This window comes from Hylaeus volcanicus, chromosome 1, assembly GCF_026283585.1.
Source record: "Hylaeus volcanicus isolate JK05 chromosome 1, UHH_iyHylVolc1.0_haploid, whole genome shotgun sequence".
Classification (NCBI taxonomy): domain Eukaryota; kingdom Metazoa; phylum Arthropoda; class Insecta; order Hymenoptera; family Colletidae; genus Hylaeus; species Hylaeus volcanicus.
Window position 1 is genome coordinate 33,776,883 of NC_071976.1, and position 17,370 is coordinate 33,794,252.

The 17,370-nt window shown below is 38.0% G+C and overlaps 1 protein-coding gene across 2 annotated transcripts in view; it reads left to right on the plus strand.

Moving 5' to 3' along the window:
- Positions 1-17,370, plus strand: part of LOC128872516 (uncharacterized) — a 219,769-nt gene that overhangs the window by 176,991 nt on the left and 25,408 nt on the right. For both annotated transcript variants that reach the window (XM_054115301.1, XM_054115308.1), the window contains exon 4: positions 15,085-15,207. In XM_054115301.1, coding sequence (XP_053971276.1) covers positions 15,085-15,207 — 123 coding nt within the window. The remainder of the gene's footprint in view (positions 1-15,084; positions 15,208-17,370) is intronic.

Below are 17,370 nucleotides of genomic sequence, written 5' to 3' on the forward strand. Positions count from 1 at the left end.
TAATGTCTGACTTGGCTAGGTTACTTGGACAGATTCTAATCTTCCGCCATTTCACACGTGGCCACTAGCTTCAAGCTGTCGTTGGCAGTTTCACTTACCTTGCAATCTTCTCGCTCAGGTTCGAGCAATGCTCACCCTACCATCGCGTCCATATCGTCCACTTTCAGGTTTCCTGTGCATTGCGGGCATTTCTCCCGACTGCATATGTCGCGCTTCCCTTCAAACTGTGCTCTAAGGGATAAATTGATAATTTACGTTCAACGATGATTATCTAATTTCAACCAGATCATTTTGAGAATCACGTAGAAAGTGTATTTTCGCTTCTTTGATTTATATGTTGAACGGTACTTGAGATATTGAAGAAAGGCACTTTGTCGCGATTTTTTTTCTATTCTCGGTTTATATATTTTACGAATATTGTTTCTTGATTAGAAAGATAAATGCTTGCGCATGAAACAAAAATTTTCATTCCAAAATATAAAAGTGTGTCGAAGATATGAGGTTTCTCCTAGATGATCTTTTAAAAAAACATGGTTTGCGTTGAACAATGTTGTGAAAAACTGGATCATCTGTAATTTAAAATTCTAGCAGATTTATTTGAAAATAATTGATTTCCAGAAATGAGGCGCTTATATAAAATTAAAAGTAAAAGAAATGTTAAAAACTAAATTATTGCGACGAAATAATTTACTCTAGCTGCGATAAACTCTATTTTTTTAAAAAAAGAGGTGTAATTTCTAAAAACGCTACTGTATTTTTCAAAACAGATGGTAATCTTCGAAACGTATCGTGCATTTTCTTAGAATATTTCAAATGGTACTATACGATACTTTACTATTTCATTCGTAACTTTATGAATGTTTATTATTTCATCCGTGTCTTGTATAAATCCGATATTAAGTGATAAAGTGTATAACAAATAATATAGTAGACAGCTGCAGGATTATCGGAGTACAATATTCTTGGCCCTTTTTACAATGAATGGGTTTGATCCGCTTGGAAACAATCGCTCCCTGAAACGCTCTCAGGTGGCAGAAGCCCAATTAATTATCTCGCGCGAGGTTCGTTAAATGGATTGTTACTAGACTGTTAAATCCAGACTGAACTCTTTAACGGCTCTCGAGTTTTTCTCACATTCGTTTCGCAAGTTTTTGCGTAACGAGATTTAATCGAGCTTTTTTATTCTACCAGCCGCGTCGTACTTTTGATGACGTCTCGCGCGAAAATTTATTAACTTCATTTAGGTTTTTTGCAATTAACTTTTTGGCGAGCAAGCATCTCTGGGAAATACACACGATTTATGAGTAAGCTTTGTTTCGTAACATAAACAATATTTTATTTCTTATACAGGGTGGGGGAAAAGTATGGAAACCCGTAGATATCTCGCGAGTTTAGTAATAAAACGAAAAAAACCAAGGTCAGACCTTGGATAATTTTTAAAGAGGAATCCAATGGTGTCCTTATATTTGACCTTGAACTTCATTCTCAAGGTCATTTCAAGGTCAACAAGGTTCGAAAAAACACTTTATAGTACCTCGCTACAACTACTTTAAAAAAAATTAGGAGGATCCACAATTCTTTCCTTTTTCCTAGCAATCAATCCAGAAATAAGTATTGCACATAAAATGCTTGATCCTCTGTCTCATTTTAATTAAAAAGAATTGAAGTCGATATCCGTTGCAGTTTCAGAAAAAAAAAAACAGCTTGTTTGTACTTTATTTAGAATTTAAACAAACAGGGGAGCCCCTTGCTTTCCTTACCAGCCAACATAGGAAAACGTATCACACATCAAATGATTAGTTTCTATCTAATCTAATTTCAAAAGAATTGGAGTCGAGATGCATGTTTTTGAAAAAAAAAAAAAAGTCAAATATACACGTCGAATTGAGTAACTTTCTCCATTTTCGAAGTCGGTTAAAAATACATACGTAGCAACGTTTTCTTGGGTTCTTGGATTTCTTGGGTACAATTGCGCATCGAACGGCAAGCGCGATAGAAATTATTGACGAATGGAACTCTTGCACCCTGATACCCGAAGATCACGAAACAGAGAAACCAATTTCCAGTAAACTTTCGAGAACACATTCGGCGATACTTCATCCTTTATTTTACCCCGCATGAAGCACAAGCGACCTTTACACGGTGGAATTCTTTCGAGATCCATTAAAGGCTACATACCCTCTATCTCGTTCCAAGATTAAATTACGGGCTGCTCTCCACGGATATCCTCGAATGCTTCGTTGATTCCGCACAGTCTTTGGGCATCCACGGGAACGAAGGAAGAAAATAAAAGACCGAGACAGGGTACGCGAACATTTCGCTATAATTTCGATATACCGGGTCCTATGGAGCGATTCTAAGGATTCCATGGGAAGCCTTTCGTGTACCGAGGATCGCTTTGACTTAATTGAGTCTACCCCCGTGAGGATTATCCGCGAATTTCGGTTCCCTGGCCTTAATCCTTGCGTCAGAGCCAATTCGCTGGGAATTGTCTTGTACGCGTCGCTGGCGTAAAAGATACAGGGCTGTGGAATCTCGGAGGGTCGTCCTCCGTGGAGGATGCGACGAATTAAGGATGTCGACGGATAACGAGTGTTAACAACAGGCACTCGCACAGCCTATGAAAGAGTTACATAGGCTTTGCTGCGTGTGGAGTTAAAGAATGGATTGATATTATCTCTGCATTCTTAACCCTTCGAAGGGCGTATATCAATTTTTAAAAAATATCAGCTTATAGGAGATGATGAGACGAAACTTTTTATATTTACAGTTTATTCATGAAACGCTCAGTTTCGAGTATCTCCTAAGTTTTCGACTTTTGTTTTTGAAATTACGCGTCGTACGAATAAACTGTGAATATAAAAAAGTTCCGTCTTACTGTACCCTGTAAGCTATTTTTCTCAAGTTCACATCTTCTGTGGATATTAGATCTTCCAGTAAAAATCGTCCCGCAGTCAAAGGGTTAATTATTGGTTATTTTAAAGGGATATACTCGTTTCGTAGGGTAATTAGTAGGCCATCCTTTGAAATTCTTTTAGGAAAAAGTACAAAACGTATAGGGTGAGTTTTCTAAACAGAATATACGTTCTAACATATCACAAGCAAAATATCAACTGAATTATGGTCAGGTATACATTGCAATAATTAATAAAGTACTATAGCGTCATTAATACGAGTCACTGTATATATTCGATACCATTTGTGTTTTATTAAAAAATAGAATTCTGAAGTCCCCTTTGACCCTTTATTTAACGTTCAGTGCTAGTGTATACGTATGTTTTGAAATCGGCGATTCGGTTGCCTTGCCTAAAGCGAGGAAGATAAATTCCTTCGCGCGAATTCTGGTCCGGATTGCCTTTGAGATCGATAACGCTAATGCAATATTAATTCGTCCCATCAGAGCTGCCGGTACACAGATCCATCGGGAAATAATTACAATGGAATCCGGTGGTTAGCAGAAAAGGGACGTCCGAGTGGTTGCGGAACAAAGACGTAATTAATTTTCTACTTGCGCATTATCTGTCTATTGTAGTTGTAATAGGATTGTCTACAGACGGTGTAACGTTTGCACGTAAGCCGGCGCACCAAAAGCGGTCAATTAATTTTACTTCAGCGCCGGGCTTCGTCGGGGCCACGGAAATGTCTTGAGTTGCACAAAGGGATTTCTGTTTGAGGATATCGTTCGGAGCGTAGGTGTAGGGGAGAGTTGCCAAAATCATACCGCTTGAGATAGTCAATCTTATACTTCCCATTTGGTGCCAATTCGTGCGGAAATTAATATTGGATATTGTAGCTTGGCCTTTAGGATACTCGTTATTACAAGCTCTAGGATATCTATTAATACAATTTTTTTACTAATTGGAAGAACAAATTGATTCGTTATAAGTTTAAGAAGCTCATAACGTATCGTAAAAGATACTCCTAAATTGCAACTGAAAGTTTTCAAAATTGTGTTTCTTTTAGGTATTACTTCAGTTTCTTCAGTACTTCAGTAAAAATATTTTACTTGCTAAAATAATAATAAAGTGGTCTCATTTCCTTTTCGTTTTCAAGAAATACCGAACCTATTTAACAAATTCGAAAATCGACAAACTTGCGTTGTCGTATTGGTTTTCGTATTTTTTTTAACAGCGTTAATGACTACGTCAAATGTCATTTTGTATTTTTGCATATTTTTAGTCAAATTCAAATGTCTTCGTATGTATTATTCTACGATACGTTGTGATATTTATTATGAATTTATCGGTTAAGTTTCTCAATTTTTATCCTTCTTGTCCTTTGTCCTTTCTTGTTTTCTTTTTTTTATGTGATTTTTGTTCCTCGACAGACTCAATTTCTTTCTTCTACGCTTTCTAATTTCTTGATTAGAGGGTTGCCACCGTACCGATTCATGTCGCGAAGGTTCAAAAGTTTTAATGCTTCCGTCAACGATGTCGTTTACATACTTTACTCCATAGGTTTCTCTCATCGTGTGAACTTCTCAATCAAACTGTTATAACTTTATCAATTTCATGAATTTTCCAATATAACTTTGAAGACATAGGCTGCATACTCCATACATACAGACAACATAAACAAAATTCAACTCGTTCGGTCTTCTAGAGTAGAAAGACTCGTGCAATTTGCTGCAACTTCATTTCTCGAGAGTTTAGCGCAAGACGAGTATTTATGTCAATATATCAGTCGAAAGTAGACCAAAAGTTAAAACTTCCACTTTTTGGGAAAATTTGTCAATTTTCGCAGAATTGTATCTCTGAAACTGAGAGAGCTACGGAGCTCCAGCACATGTTAAATTGTAGGAAATTTTATCTACTTAAAAATAGGTAACAATTACTTTTCTCGGTAGGATACTCCTTTGGTGACTTTTTTGCGAAAAACTGAAAAAAATGCGAAAATTTCGCAGTTTATCGGCTGTAACTCGGCTGGCTCACGTTTCTGAGGGTTGCAAATATAGATTTATACTATCTGGGTGGTCCCTAACAACATATCAAGAAAGCAAGTTTACAGTATTCTATACAATGTTTGGCAAAAAAATTGTCCGATATGGCTAACCTAATCGTTGTCTTAACATGTATACAACGGTGCGTTGCATGCGGACTGCGGTCGTGACGGTGATAGAAAAGTCGATGTTCTTGGCTGTAGCATTCGCGAAAGAAAGAATATTCGGTCGTTTCGAGCGAATTGAGATTGTACATTCGATCAAGAACCAGAAACGTTTTCGAGTGCAAACGAATCGCGGTTCATTCATGAAATGCATTGCGCGCTTATACAGCGCGTTAACTGAATCGGTGAGAATGAATCGCGCGCAGGCGATACTCGAGAAGGAGAAACGACTATGGAAAACGTGATAGCGTGATCGAGCATCATTCTGATAAACTTTTGATCTATTCTCGACGACACAGAGCAGTCCACCCATTTCAGTACAAATACGGACTTGTAGGACGTAATAAACAACTTCTTACGACGTCAAACTGTGACAATAAGCATTCTTCTTGTTGCGAATTGAAGTTTTTTGAAAAGTTTACATCCCGTAATTTATGTTAAATAAATATCGAAGTTGTTTTTATTCTATTAGTTTCGTTATGGTTCATATATCTCCAGTCAGATTGCGATCACTCAAGGGATGTGTTTTGAGTCACAAATTATTGCAAAAGAAGATCGCGAATTTTCTTTCTGAAACACCAAATTTGATATCACTTTTTATTATCAAAACAATTAACCGCCAGTAAAAACAGAAATTTATCTTTAATTCATTCACTACCGACTACGAGACGTTTCGTAGTTCAAATTGATTGCAATCACTCAAGGGATGTGTTTTGAGTCACAAATTATTGCAAAAGAAGATCGTAAATTTTCTTTCTGAAACACCAAATTTAATATCACTTTTTATTATCAAAACAATTAACCGCCAGTAAAAACAGAAATTTATCTTTAATTCATTCACTACCGACTACGAGACGTTTCGTAATTCAAATTGATTGCAATTACTTAAGGGATGAGATTTCATTTTGAAACACCAAATTTAATATCACTTTTCATTATCAAAACAATTAACCGCCAGTAAAAACAGAAATTTATCTTTAATTCATTCACTACCGACTACGAGACGTTTCGTAGTTCAAATTGATTGCAATCACTCAAGGGATGTGTTTTGAGTCACAAATTATTGCAAAAGAAGATCGTAAATTTTCTTTCTGAAACACCAAATTTAATATCACTTTTTATTATCAAAATAGAAACCTAGATTACACACCTGCATTGAATCTTGGCGGCCAAGGCAGAAGAATTTAAATTTGCCTGGCAGCGAATGGGTTAATTTCTGCATCTTTTTGCGAATCGGTTGTCAGGTGACTCACCGTTTCGTGCACAGGCGCGTCACCAGGCGATGATGCGCCGGCCTCGACACGGAATTAGGGTGAAGGGTGGAGAAATCATTTCCATGGGGATGCCTCCCATACGTATCCATTAAGCCCAGCACTCCGGCGCAACCTTTGTGCCGGGATTCAGGCTTCCACCCTCTGCTCGGTTTCCGTTCCAGCCTGCATGCGTCAGAATTCCGTTGGCACAGCCCCGTTACGGGCAACTAATGTGTTTATGCATTTGCGCGGCGCTTCCGTGCCGCGAACCACCATCGTCGCGCGTTTCGCCGTTTGTGCGCCAACGTGACCACGCGTCTCTGCACGTTGCGATTCGTGTAAACGTCCAGATTCTGATATATGGGGCGATGATGAATGTGCGGGGAACACTGCGATTCCGAACAAGGAAGGAAGGTTGCACTTCGTTCCATGTTTGTTGCGTTGACGAAGAAACGCTTTGCGAAAGGAATATCGTCCCTAGTATTCTAAAAAGATGAAAGTTGGCAATTGAGAGGTTTGGTCGAAACGTTGACATATCGACTCCCTAAGGCACACGGTTTAAAATAAAAATAAAACTCGTGCTCTACAGAAGAACGATGTCAACAGCTAACGCGTTACGAACGGCATAAATTCTCTTTCCGCTTATTTAGCGTTATGCGTTTTACCATTTAGCGTTAGTTCGCAGCGCTGTCATCCGAATGAAGAACTTTAAATAAAACACTAAAGCTAAGCGAAAGGTGGAGCGGTTAACCTCTCTAACTCGCGAGAGTTATCATAATTCGCTGAAGTAATTTTCACGTGGAAATAATATTTCCATCGTCGCATTCGAGCGAATCTAGCTAGTTGACTAATAGATTTTAGAAGCTCCGACAAAGCGCAACGTCATTCAGACACTTCTAAGGGGAGCAGGATCGAGACGATTATCGTCATTACCATCTCGTTAATGTCGTCATTCGCGTCGTTATCGTAATCGCGCATCCCCTTGCGGTTTATTATATTCACCAGTACCCGAGCGAGCGCACGCGATCTCCGGCCTGGTGGTGGATTGTCGCGTGAATAAGGATGAATGCGGGCTAAAACGGTAGTTGCACGTAAATGCAGAAAGTCAGTTTCTCGTCGACGCGATGAAGAAATCTTTCCCTCCGCCCTCTGCCGCCCCCTATCCACCTTCCATGATTCCGGCGCGTTTAATTCTACTCGAATATCCCGTGAACGAAGAAGGCTACGACCTCAATGGGGAGCGAGTCTGTTCATTGAAAACACGGATACGTTCTTTCGCTGCAAGACGTTGTTCTTTTGTAGCGGACAATTCGAGTCAGAAAGATTCTGACGGCTCGTTGTCGCGAGGTGACTTGAATGCGCGAGCCACCAAAATAAAAAATTAGGACAGCCCGGGGTAGGGATGGGTTCGATTTCGATACGTGCTTCCAGTCGATACTGTACTCGAGCTTTCGCTTCGCGAGTCGGAATGCTGAGATGCTGGAATATTTACTGCGATTCAACCTTTTATTTTACTACAAAAATGAATGTACCGAGAATATATGTACGATGTGTATATCTGTCATTTAAACCATTAGACGATAGTAATAGATTCTAAGATGTTAGTATAATGTTTGTTCTAATTCAAACGTAAATCAAATGATAAATTACAGAAAAGGACTTTGGTATAATTTTGATTAAAAATAAAATTGCCACGACTAAAAACACAATAAAAATTCATGCAAATGCGTGTCTAATTACGATTTAAAAAATTCTGAACCGAAAGATACGATACCAGCTCATCAGATCTAATTATTAATTTCAAAAGTAAGGGAAAAGGTCTTGCAAGAAGAAAATACAAGTGTTTAGTAGGTAGATTCAACGTGACTATAATGGTTTAACATATTGCAAAATGGTAGGGCTTGCAACTGTGTTGATTGTGCTTTGAATACGTCGAGGCACTTGTACAGATACGCGTAGGATTTACCATTGTTCAGCATTTCTGTGTAATACGAGGTGAACGGCGAGAGCATCAATATCGGTAAAATTTGTGCGTTCAATATCAGCGAAATCACGTCCGTTTATGTGAACAATATTTCGTCGTTACGAGTTTCATTGACCCATCGGGAGCGTTCATTTTAATGTCGGCTACATCATAACGTGCACAAACATGAACTACCCTGAAAGTTACGGTTTGTGCAAGAATATGCTGCCATAAATCGGCAAGCGTAATATTTTTTCAATATTTTGAGAAGTATCTAGAGAAGAGCAGAAGATAAAGTATTATTTAAAAGGAGCCTTAAAAGGTTAAAAATGAATATAGTTTTTTTTTCTTTTTTTTTAAATTAACTGAGACGTTAAAATTTCATCGTGAAGACAAAACTGTGTTCTCCGTACGAGTTGAAAATTATCATTTTTCCGAAAGGTTCATGCGTCCAACGTCGTTGGTTCGTAATCCCGAAAACGTGGCTGGACATGAAGATCTACGCGGACAGGTCACCGCTCCACTTAAAAAGCGTATGTCAAATACGTCAAAGCACTTTTACGAGCTCTTTAATGGATCCAGCAGCAGGACGGATTCAGAAATGCTATTCAGGGTGATATTTCATTCATACTTTTCTCGTTTATCTTTTATATTTTTTTTTAGACACGTTTTGTGAACGTTTCTATGTCATTTCCTTTCGAAAAGATGTCAAACTATTACAGTAAAGCGAACCCTGAATGTTTAAAAAGAGTCAACGGTAACAGTATCACAAAAAAAAACCCAACGATATAAATCAGTTCGTGGATCAGGATCGCTTTCATACAGGGTGTCCGAAAAATGTTGGAGGTTCTTGAGAGGGATGCCTCGGAGGGTGATTCGAAACAACTTTTTATTTAGCGAAAATGTTGTTGACATCCTGTATATGTTGAAATAACAATGCTTGGTCCCGAGAGAGTGACGAGAATAAAATCATAATTGTGTTTCGCTCCTGCTCCTCGTTCTCGTGGCGTGGCTTAAGTTTATCGCGAAATTCGTTGGCACATGTTTCCGGTGCACCAGCAGCAATTATTAGAGAATCGACGCGGCTGATAATCAACTGAAAGAACGCGGAGATCCGATCGGTCGTTTGTAGGAAGATCAAGAGATTCCGCACCGAGAACAGGAAATGAATAAAACATAGGATATTACTTCCCGATCGATTCTCGGTAGATTATACCGTTTCCCCCCCCCATTTCCCCCCTCGTAATGGCATCGGAACTGTGCGAAGTAATTCGAACGTTCTCGTTGTAAGTGCGCCATTTGCAGTGGCGGCTCGTTAGCAGCCATTAGCATCGCTGCCGATACTAATCGATGCAAACAACGCCAACGACAGAGAATATTCCTACTCGAGTCGCGGCGACGCTGTTTAACTTTCCCGATTACCTAATAATTTAACGGGGAACAACGACGTGGCGCGAATCCGTTGTAATTGCGTCGATACACCGATGAAATTAACAGTAGTCGTTGAGCAAACGTACGTTCGACGTTACCGTTGACGTTTCGTTTCGTCACAGCGCGCCGAACTTACCTACAATTGCGATCGTGTTTGCCCGTGGAGCCAGTACACCGATGTTGGTACTGTTAGCAATCGAATTCCACGATCGATTAGCGCTTTCGATTGCGCATAAGGTGACGCAAACAGGGCACTCGCTATCCGTATGGAATATCATTGTCCACCTGGTAAAGATCCTGACGATTGTTAGCAAAATTAAACGTACTTCTGGAGAAAATACTAAATATGGATATTTAACTCTTTGCGTCGTATTAAATTTAGGCGTGGCTGTCGCACTGGTTGAAATTAAACGAAACATTTAAACTTGAGACTTGTTTGTTGTTTCATGTTTAATTTTTCGTGTAAAAAATATTTCATGAAAAAAGGATCGAATGAAAACTCGTTACTGTCTGTTCCTATCCCAATAGCGAAGTAGGGGGTTGAAACTTGATATAAATTATTTTTTTTTTTTTTTTTTTTTTGTAGAATTAACACTTCATGTATCACAAGTACACTTCAACATGCAATTGTTTTGTACGAGGTTTTGTTTTCGAGAACACAATTTTAGCAATGACAGTTTTTTGTCGATATGAATTCGAAAGATGACATGTAACAAGTTTCGTAGTCATGGTATAGAATATCAAATAACAAATTATATCGTTTCAATTAAAACTGTTAAACTTATAATTGCGATTGAAGTTCAAAGTTAATCAAATGTTTATTAATAATAATCTTGTATATTGTATTGCTGTACGAAGACATCCTGTGGTCCCTGTCGAGTAGTGGCAGGACCTGCCATGCTTAGAAGGAACAGTTGCAGGTGTAACTGTCAAACTGTCAGATTCCGACTGGCAGCCGAACTGTTAACGTGTCTGTATTATCCAGGAACTATTAATTCTATTGCATTACGTTGTTGTTGTTGAGTTATGGTTCAAAATAAAAACCTAATGTACGAATTATACTTTTATATATATTCTGTTGACAGTTCGTTAAAGTCAGGACGTGCAATATAAATGGACGTTACAATATATAATGGTTCAACTTCCATCGTAAAATTTTCTTCATATCCAATGTATTATTTATACTTTATTCGGTACATACTTGATTGGCATTTATGCCACCCTTTGAACAGAAAAAGGATCACATCTGAACAAGGTTATCAAATTTTTACGAGGTATCTATTTCCGCGAGGTCTCCGACGTCGATTTTAATGAAACTTTGCAGGCTGCACACCGTCTAGAAATACGAGACACGTATTTCTTTTTAGCCGTGGTAACTCAAATTTAAGGGATGAAGTTACCCTCCAAACTTTCGCGCCTCTGGTGCTATCTCGAAAACTATCGGAGATACGAAGAAGTTTCTTCAACAAGATTTTTATGACTTTCTACAGAAACAACACCGTGTACATGTCGATAAAAAGATTTAATAAAAACGATTCCATCGTTTTCATTTTCAAAATTACTGTCGTTCTTATAGAAAATAGAAAGTAGGTTATTCCAATCCTGATATTCTAATTAATAATAATTGATATGTTTTTACAAAATGGTTGCACGTATAAAATATTCAATAAAGCACTTCGTACAATTTCGTTCTGCATGTATGTTACTCGACTAATTTATACGTTTATTTTAACGACACCAGCAAATTTACAAATAACTCTTCTATTGTATTTTCCGCTTTATTATTACTTGTACCGTTCAACAAAGTTGACGCACCCTGTTATCTGCACCTTAACCTTACATCGTTCTAAATAACCACTAAACTTATCGAGGCCAATTATGTTGGAAGATGTAACGGTTTACAAAGGTTGAATTGTAAAGTCAGGTACGCGCCTGACTAATTTATTTACACAATTTACACGGTTCGAAACTCAAACCCTCCTAGACTTTTAAGTGGGGTAGTTCCTGACTCCATAATGGCCTGTAGAAAGTCAACGAGCCCCTTGCGAGTATTCGTAGGTCCAATCGCAGTCGCAATGAAATATAGTCCTTCTGAAAACTCTATTCACGTCCGAAGTTTGGGAGTTTCTAGTCGATGGAAAATACATGGGAGCTTTACGTTAATTGCCATCAAAAGCTACTATTTCAAGTTTAATCGATGCAAGTATTGATGTCGTTACAAGAATAAATTTATTTTCACTTAGAGTAAAAAGTAAAAGTTTAAACTTACTTTCAATTTATACATAACGCGATAAAATATAATATCTATACTAATATCGTAAAGAGGCAAAGTTTGTTTGTTTGCTTGTATGCAAGGGGGTAATATCCGGAACTACCGAACCGATTTAACAATTTTTAGTTAAAATAATTCATGCAAATAGGACAGGGCCTAGTAGATAAGATAACTTAAAAAAATTTTTTAATTTTCCAAGTCCCCAAGGAAAAAGTCTTCCACAAAAATATTTGAAAGTAATTGTACACAAGGAAGGAAGAAAGTCAGTCCAGCATATCTTATTCAAATATTATATATGCAATATACTTAATTATTAAATATATTTAAATATATCGAAAATGTCCTGTCGACATACAAGTAAGATCTCTTAACTAATCCCTTAAACTTATCATTAATTAAGGGTTACTTTGTCTAAATATCGGCCAGATATTATTCTATTCAATAAAATTTACCGTACAAAAACTGATAGCTTCGAATTAATATATAAATAGAATGATATGCCTGTATACATAAACTAATATTATATTTTCCTGAACATGTATTACATTTGTGTTAAAATTTACATGCGTGTCGTTGAACGGATCCCATATTAAGGCGATAGTTTTTATAAATATTTTACGATAAAGTACGTAACCGATGCAATTCTGAACTTCTATTTTTGATCTCAGAGCTCCATATATCAATTTTCGAGTTTCAAAAATAATATTACCGAGAGGTCCACTCGCTACAAATAATTTCATTCCGGTGATAGTGTACAAGATTTGTAGACCGTCTCGTCCATTTTTAACCACGATGAAACACACTGCTTCTCCGTTCCTTCATCCCGTGAATCTTCTGAATCTGGCTGAATGGTAGGGAGAACGGGAAAGATAAAGGCGAAAAGAATTTCAACTATTAAATTATAGAAAATTACGCTTCCCCCGGCCATCGCGATGGTTTCTGCTTTTTCTTTGGCTTCCAACGAGCCATTTCTCTCGCGCCAATCCTTTAACCCTCCGTTTCTCGTTTTATTACCTTCGATTCCGGACAACCCCTCCGCCCGTTCCCCGGAAGTTACAACTACGAACGGGGGAACAAAAGGAATCGTTACCCTCTCCCCCCCCATTTCGCCGCGTTCCTTCATCGACTACTTTGTTATGATCGACCAAAGTTATAGCTCCTATCATCCGCGTGCTTTTCGATCAAGAATAATTGGCCAGCGTATATTCCTCATTTTAAAGTGAATTCCTCACGGGAGGAAAGTAAATTCAGCGGATCGTTGATCTAGACAGGGAGTGAGAAATCTTTCGTAATGGGAAAAGTCTCGTATTACTTTCTTTTGTAATATTTATTAAATGTTGAAATGGTTATAGAGCAATGGGTATAACGTAAAATAATTGTATATTCTTTTTACGTTTCAACATTGGTTACCTACGTAATTAAAGATAGTTTCTTGTTGGACGAATGTCTGATTCGAACACATTTTTTTCTCACGGAAAGAGAAATAAGACGTCGATAATGAGATCTGGTACGTTGCGAAATTAATTTGATTATCGACACTATGGAATTGTCGCCATTGGCGTTATTGAACTAGTTATCCAAATTATCCGTTAATATTAACGATGTTGCAAATATTGAAATCAATCCTAACGTATTGGGATAATTAGAGAAATTATGTACTTTCGATCGATTAATTTTCTCCGATGGAATCGGATCATCAGAAATAATCATTCGTATTAAACGGAACTGCAGCAAGACAGATGTTGGTATCGAAGTGCAGGTTCGCGTAATTAATGGACTCGCAGTGTAGCCTCAGCTATTATAATCAAATTTGTTCTTTATTGGCCAGTTCTCTGCGCTATTCGATTAATCATGGCGTTGTAATTCTGGTAATTTACTCTAATTTACGAACTATGGTATATAGGTACGTAGGTGTATATAGGTAGGATATTTCGATTCATATGTGATTACATAGCGTAAATCGATTATGAGTTATAAATCATTGGTAATTATATACTGGCTATCCAGTTGCCCAGTGCGTATTTTGTAGGTCTTCTTCGGTAATTAAACGTTTCACGAGGCTTTCCATCTAGAGAGGTTTTCTATATTTCCATTGTAAGAGCAAACCTCATGGTTCAAAGGTAATAAGCAGATTAAATGTTAAGTACTATATACGATATATTTCTTTTGTACTGTTGCTGGATAATTTATTGCAGATTACTTACTTTATGGCACTGATAGTAGTTTTTGATGTATGTATAAGAAGTGACTAAAAATTGAGAAATCCAAACATATTGTTCTACAATAAATATAATCGAACTTTGAAAAATTAAACAGTTTTGAAAGGGAGTGTTAATTAGTTAGTTATTATTAATTACAATTTAAAGAAATTGATCAGTTGCAACTGAATTTTGTTCCAATTGACGGTTAATTATAACCGAATGTAATTATCATCGACAATACAATTATCAACTATAACGAACCTTCAATCGCAGTGAAATACATCGCAAATTAAATTTTCAATTGATCGATTCACTGATTAAAAATGTAATTGCTTAATGCCCGACACTGCCATCAATAATGGTACGAATTATCAAACGAGTAACATTTTGCTTTCTATCAAATTATTACGTACATATTGAATACAATCTTTCTTTATACATATACATTTATACATTTCATTGGTCGGATTAAACAAACGGAAAGAAAATCGCACGACATAATTTATTTTTCACAATTTTCATCGTTTGGTATCAATGTTCACATTGAAACCTGCCTCGAAAACTAAGCAGGTGCGGTGGAATGCAAGGTGGAATGAAAGGAGAAACGACGGAGTAGGTTTGAAGGATTTAAACTCTTCTACGAATCGGATGAAAATTGCCTGGGGAATTCGTAGCCGAAAAGTGCGCCACGTGTTTCGAAACTAGACTGTCGTTGAAGCCTCGACACCTGTCGGAGAGCCCTCGACTCGAGGGGTGCGTAACCCCTTCGCAAGGCTAATGCACTTGTCCGCGATACTTTTTCAGTCTTCGCTCCCCTATTGTGCCGCCTTTCAGCTCCGAATTTTTTCTTTCCTTTTCCAGAGCACAGCTGCAAGGACTTCCGGTGCACCCAGAACGAATTCTGCATCGAGACGGACCTCATTTGTGACGGTGTGAATCACTGCGGCGACGGTTCTGACGAGGCTACCTCCACCCTCTGTGCCAGTAAGTTCTAATTACCAGCGATTCATTTACGAGAACTCCTACCCCCTTCAGGAGCGAGGCTACATTCATATTTCAAACCAAATACGCCGCGGGCAAATTGACTTTGTAATCGAACTTACGTCTCATAGTGGCGGGCAGAATGTTAGCCTCGTCTCCAGGGATTTCAGAAATGATATAGTTAGAATTAGGCATTTTGTTGCGTTAATGGGTGCATTTAGATATGAGTTTCCATTTAGTAGAAAAGAATTCAGAACGGAACTTAAGAAAAAGCTGAAAAGGATACATATTGTATTTTACGTAATTTTATATAAGAAGTACGATAATTTTCTTCTGTCAGTGGTATAATTGCCATGTGTCGCTAAATCTTAAATTGTTTACTTTGTCGCGTATAGCGGTAAACTACATTAAAACCATTACAATGACGAAAGATTTGATTTCGTGGGAGCTTTGAAAAAGTTTTACTATAGAAAACTTATCTTTCTATGCACTTTCTTTTTAACAATAATTTCTGAGGAACGTATTAAACACCAGTGTTAAAAAAAAGTATCTGGGTGTAATAAATAACCTTGCTGTATCACTGTTACGATTGTCCTGAGACATTTTTGAAAATTTTCACTTTGTGCACGTACAAACAGATATTCCAAACAACCGTCAATTACATTTGATCCATTGTAACGGCGAAATATGTAATTTTTTGGGAAATTCGAAAGAAAATATGAAAAGCTCCGAACCTACCAACCTCGCTCATCGTGACTATCGCGTGTCATTAAATTTGATACGTCTCGTTTTGTTCTGATTTCCCCTGTACTTCGCTCAAGCGTCGCGTAACCGCGGTGTAGCTGAAGCACCGCGTCTCTGTTGAACTTTTCGTCGTTTTTGCGATACGGTAGCATGTCGCGGCCTCTAATGATAAAAAGCAAAGTATGCCGCGCTCTATCGATCTCCCGATTCAACGAAACTGCGTGCACGTCTCAGAGCTCGGTTTCTGTGCTGGCTGCGCGGCAGAACACATTGTACGACGCCCCGGGGAATTAATTCTCTTTCGTTGTCAGTTTACTTGACATCTGGCAGGTAGTTGAGCCGCCATTGCTATTTTAATCGAGTCCGTCCAGCTAGCCGCTAGAAAAGGAACCGCGTCGTCGTAGCATAAATAGCTACATTGATAAGGACGTTACCGTTCATGAATCGCGAGAATAACGTCTGTATGCAGTTGTACGAAACGCATGAACAAAATCGTTCTTTAGGGTGGAGATCTGGGGCTGCGTTCCAAGATATTTAAGTACAGCGCTAGAAACAAACGTAGGCATGCAATTTGTCTGAAACTTAACGGCTTGTAGCTTAATTCTGTTAATGGTGGCTCTTGTTACGTCTGAATGCTCGTGGAATTCGATTCTGTAATTTGACGGTTTGTTTGGCTCCGTAGCATGGGCTCACTGACGTGGAACTTCCAAGAAATGGAGTAAGAAGTAAATTAATGTACACTTACTGACAAAAGTTAAGGAAGAAAATAGTTATTCAAGCATGGAACCTGATAATGTTGTCGGAGTAAGACTCCCAAAAGACGACGATTAAAGATGTTAAAGACAAGGAAAGAGAAACCGAAAAGACGGATATTCGAGGGCTAATGTCAATTTCAGGATGGCCAAGTTTAGGCCTCCATAGCCAAGAATAAGGAGTCAAACAAGATCACGGATCATGCGGTGCGGAATTGGTCGTGTAGGAAAAGCTTAAGTACTCTACTTTAAATACTCTGTTGTAAATAGTACCTTCTTTCGTTTTTTTTTTTTTTTTAATGCTGTATGGGTTTTTTTGGGCTGTTTTTACTCTCAATTTTCCCATAAGTAAAACCAAGCTTCGACTCGACAAAGACTGAGTAGTATTATACAACTAGTTATTCGATAGCGAAAAACGATAGTATTAAAAACTATCGTTTTTCTAAGAGAATCGTACGCGCACGATCAACTAGAAATTTACTCTTAAGATTATCTGTGGTCATTTTTATCATTAAGTTTGTTCAGGACCAAAAACGAACCTAACAAACTCGTTTACAAAAATGAAAAAAGAAACAAAAATTGTAGGAAAAGCGGTCGACTGTGGATTCGGAGATCGTGGGTGTTCGAATCTCCGTGCCTTATTTTTCGTATAGACTTCTACATATGGAGG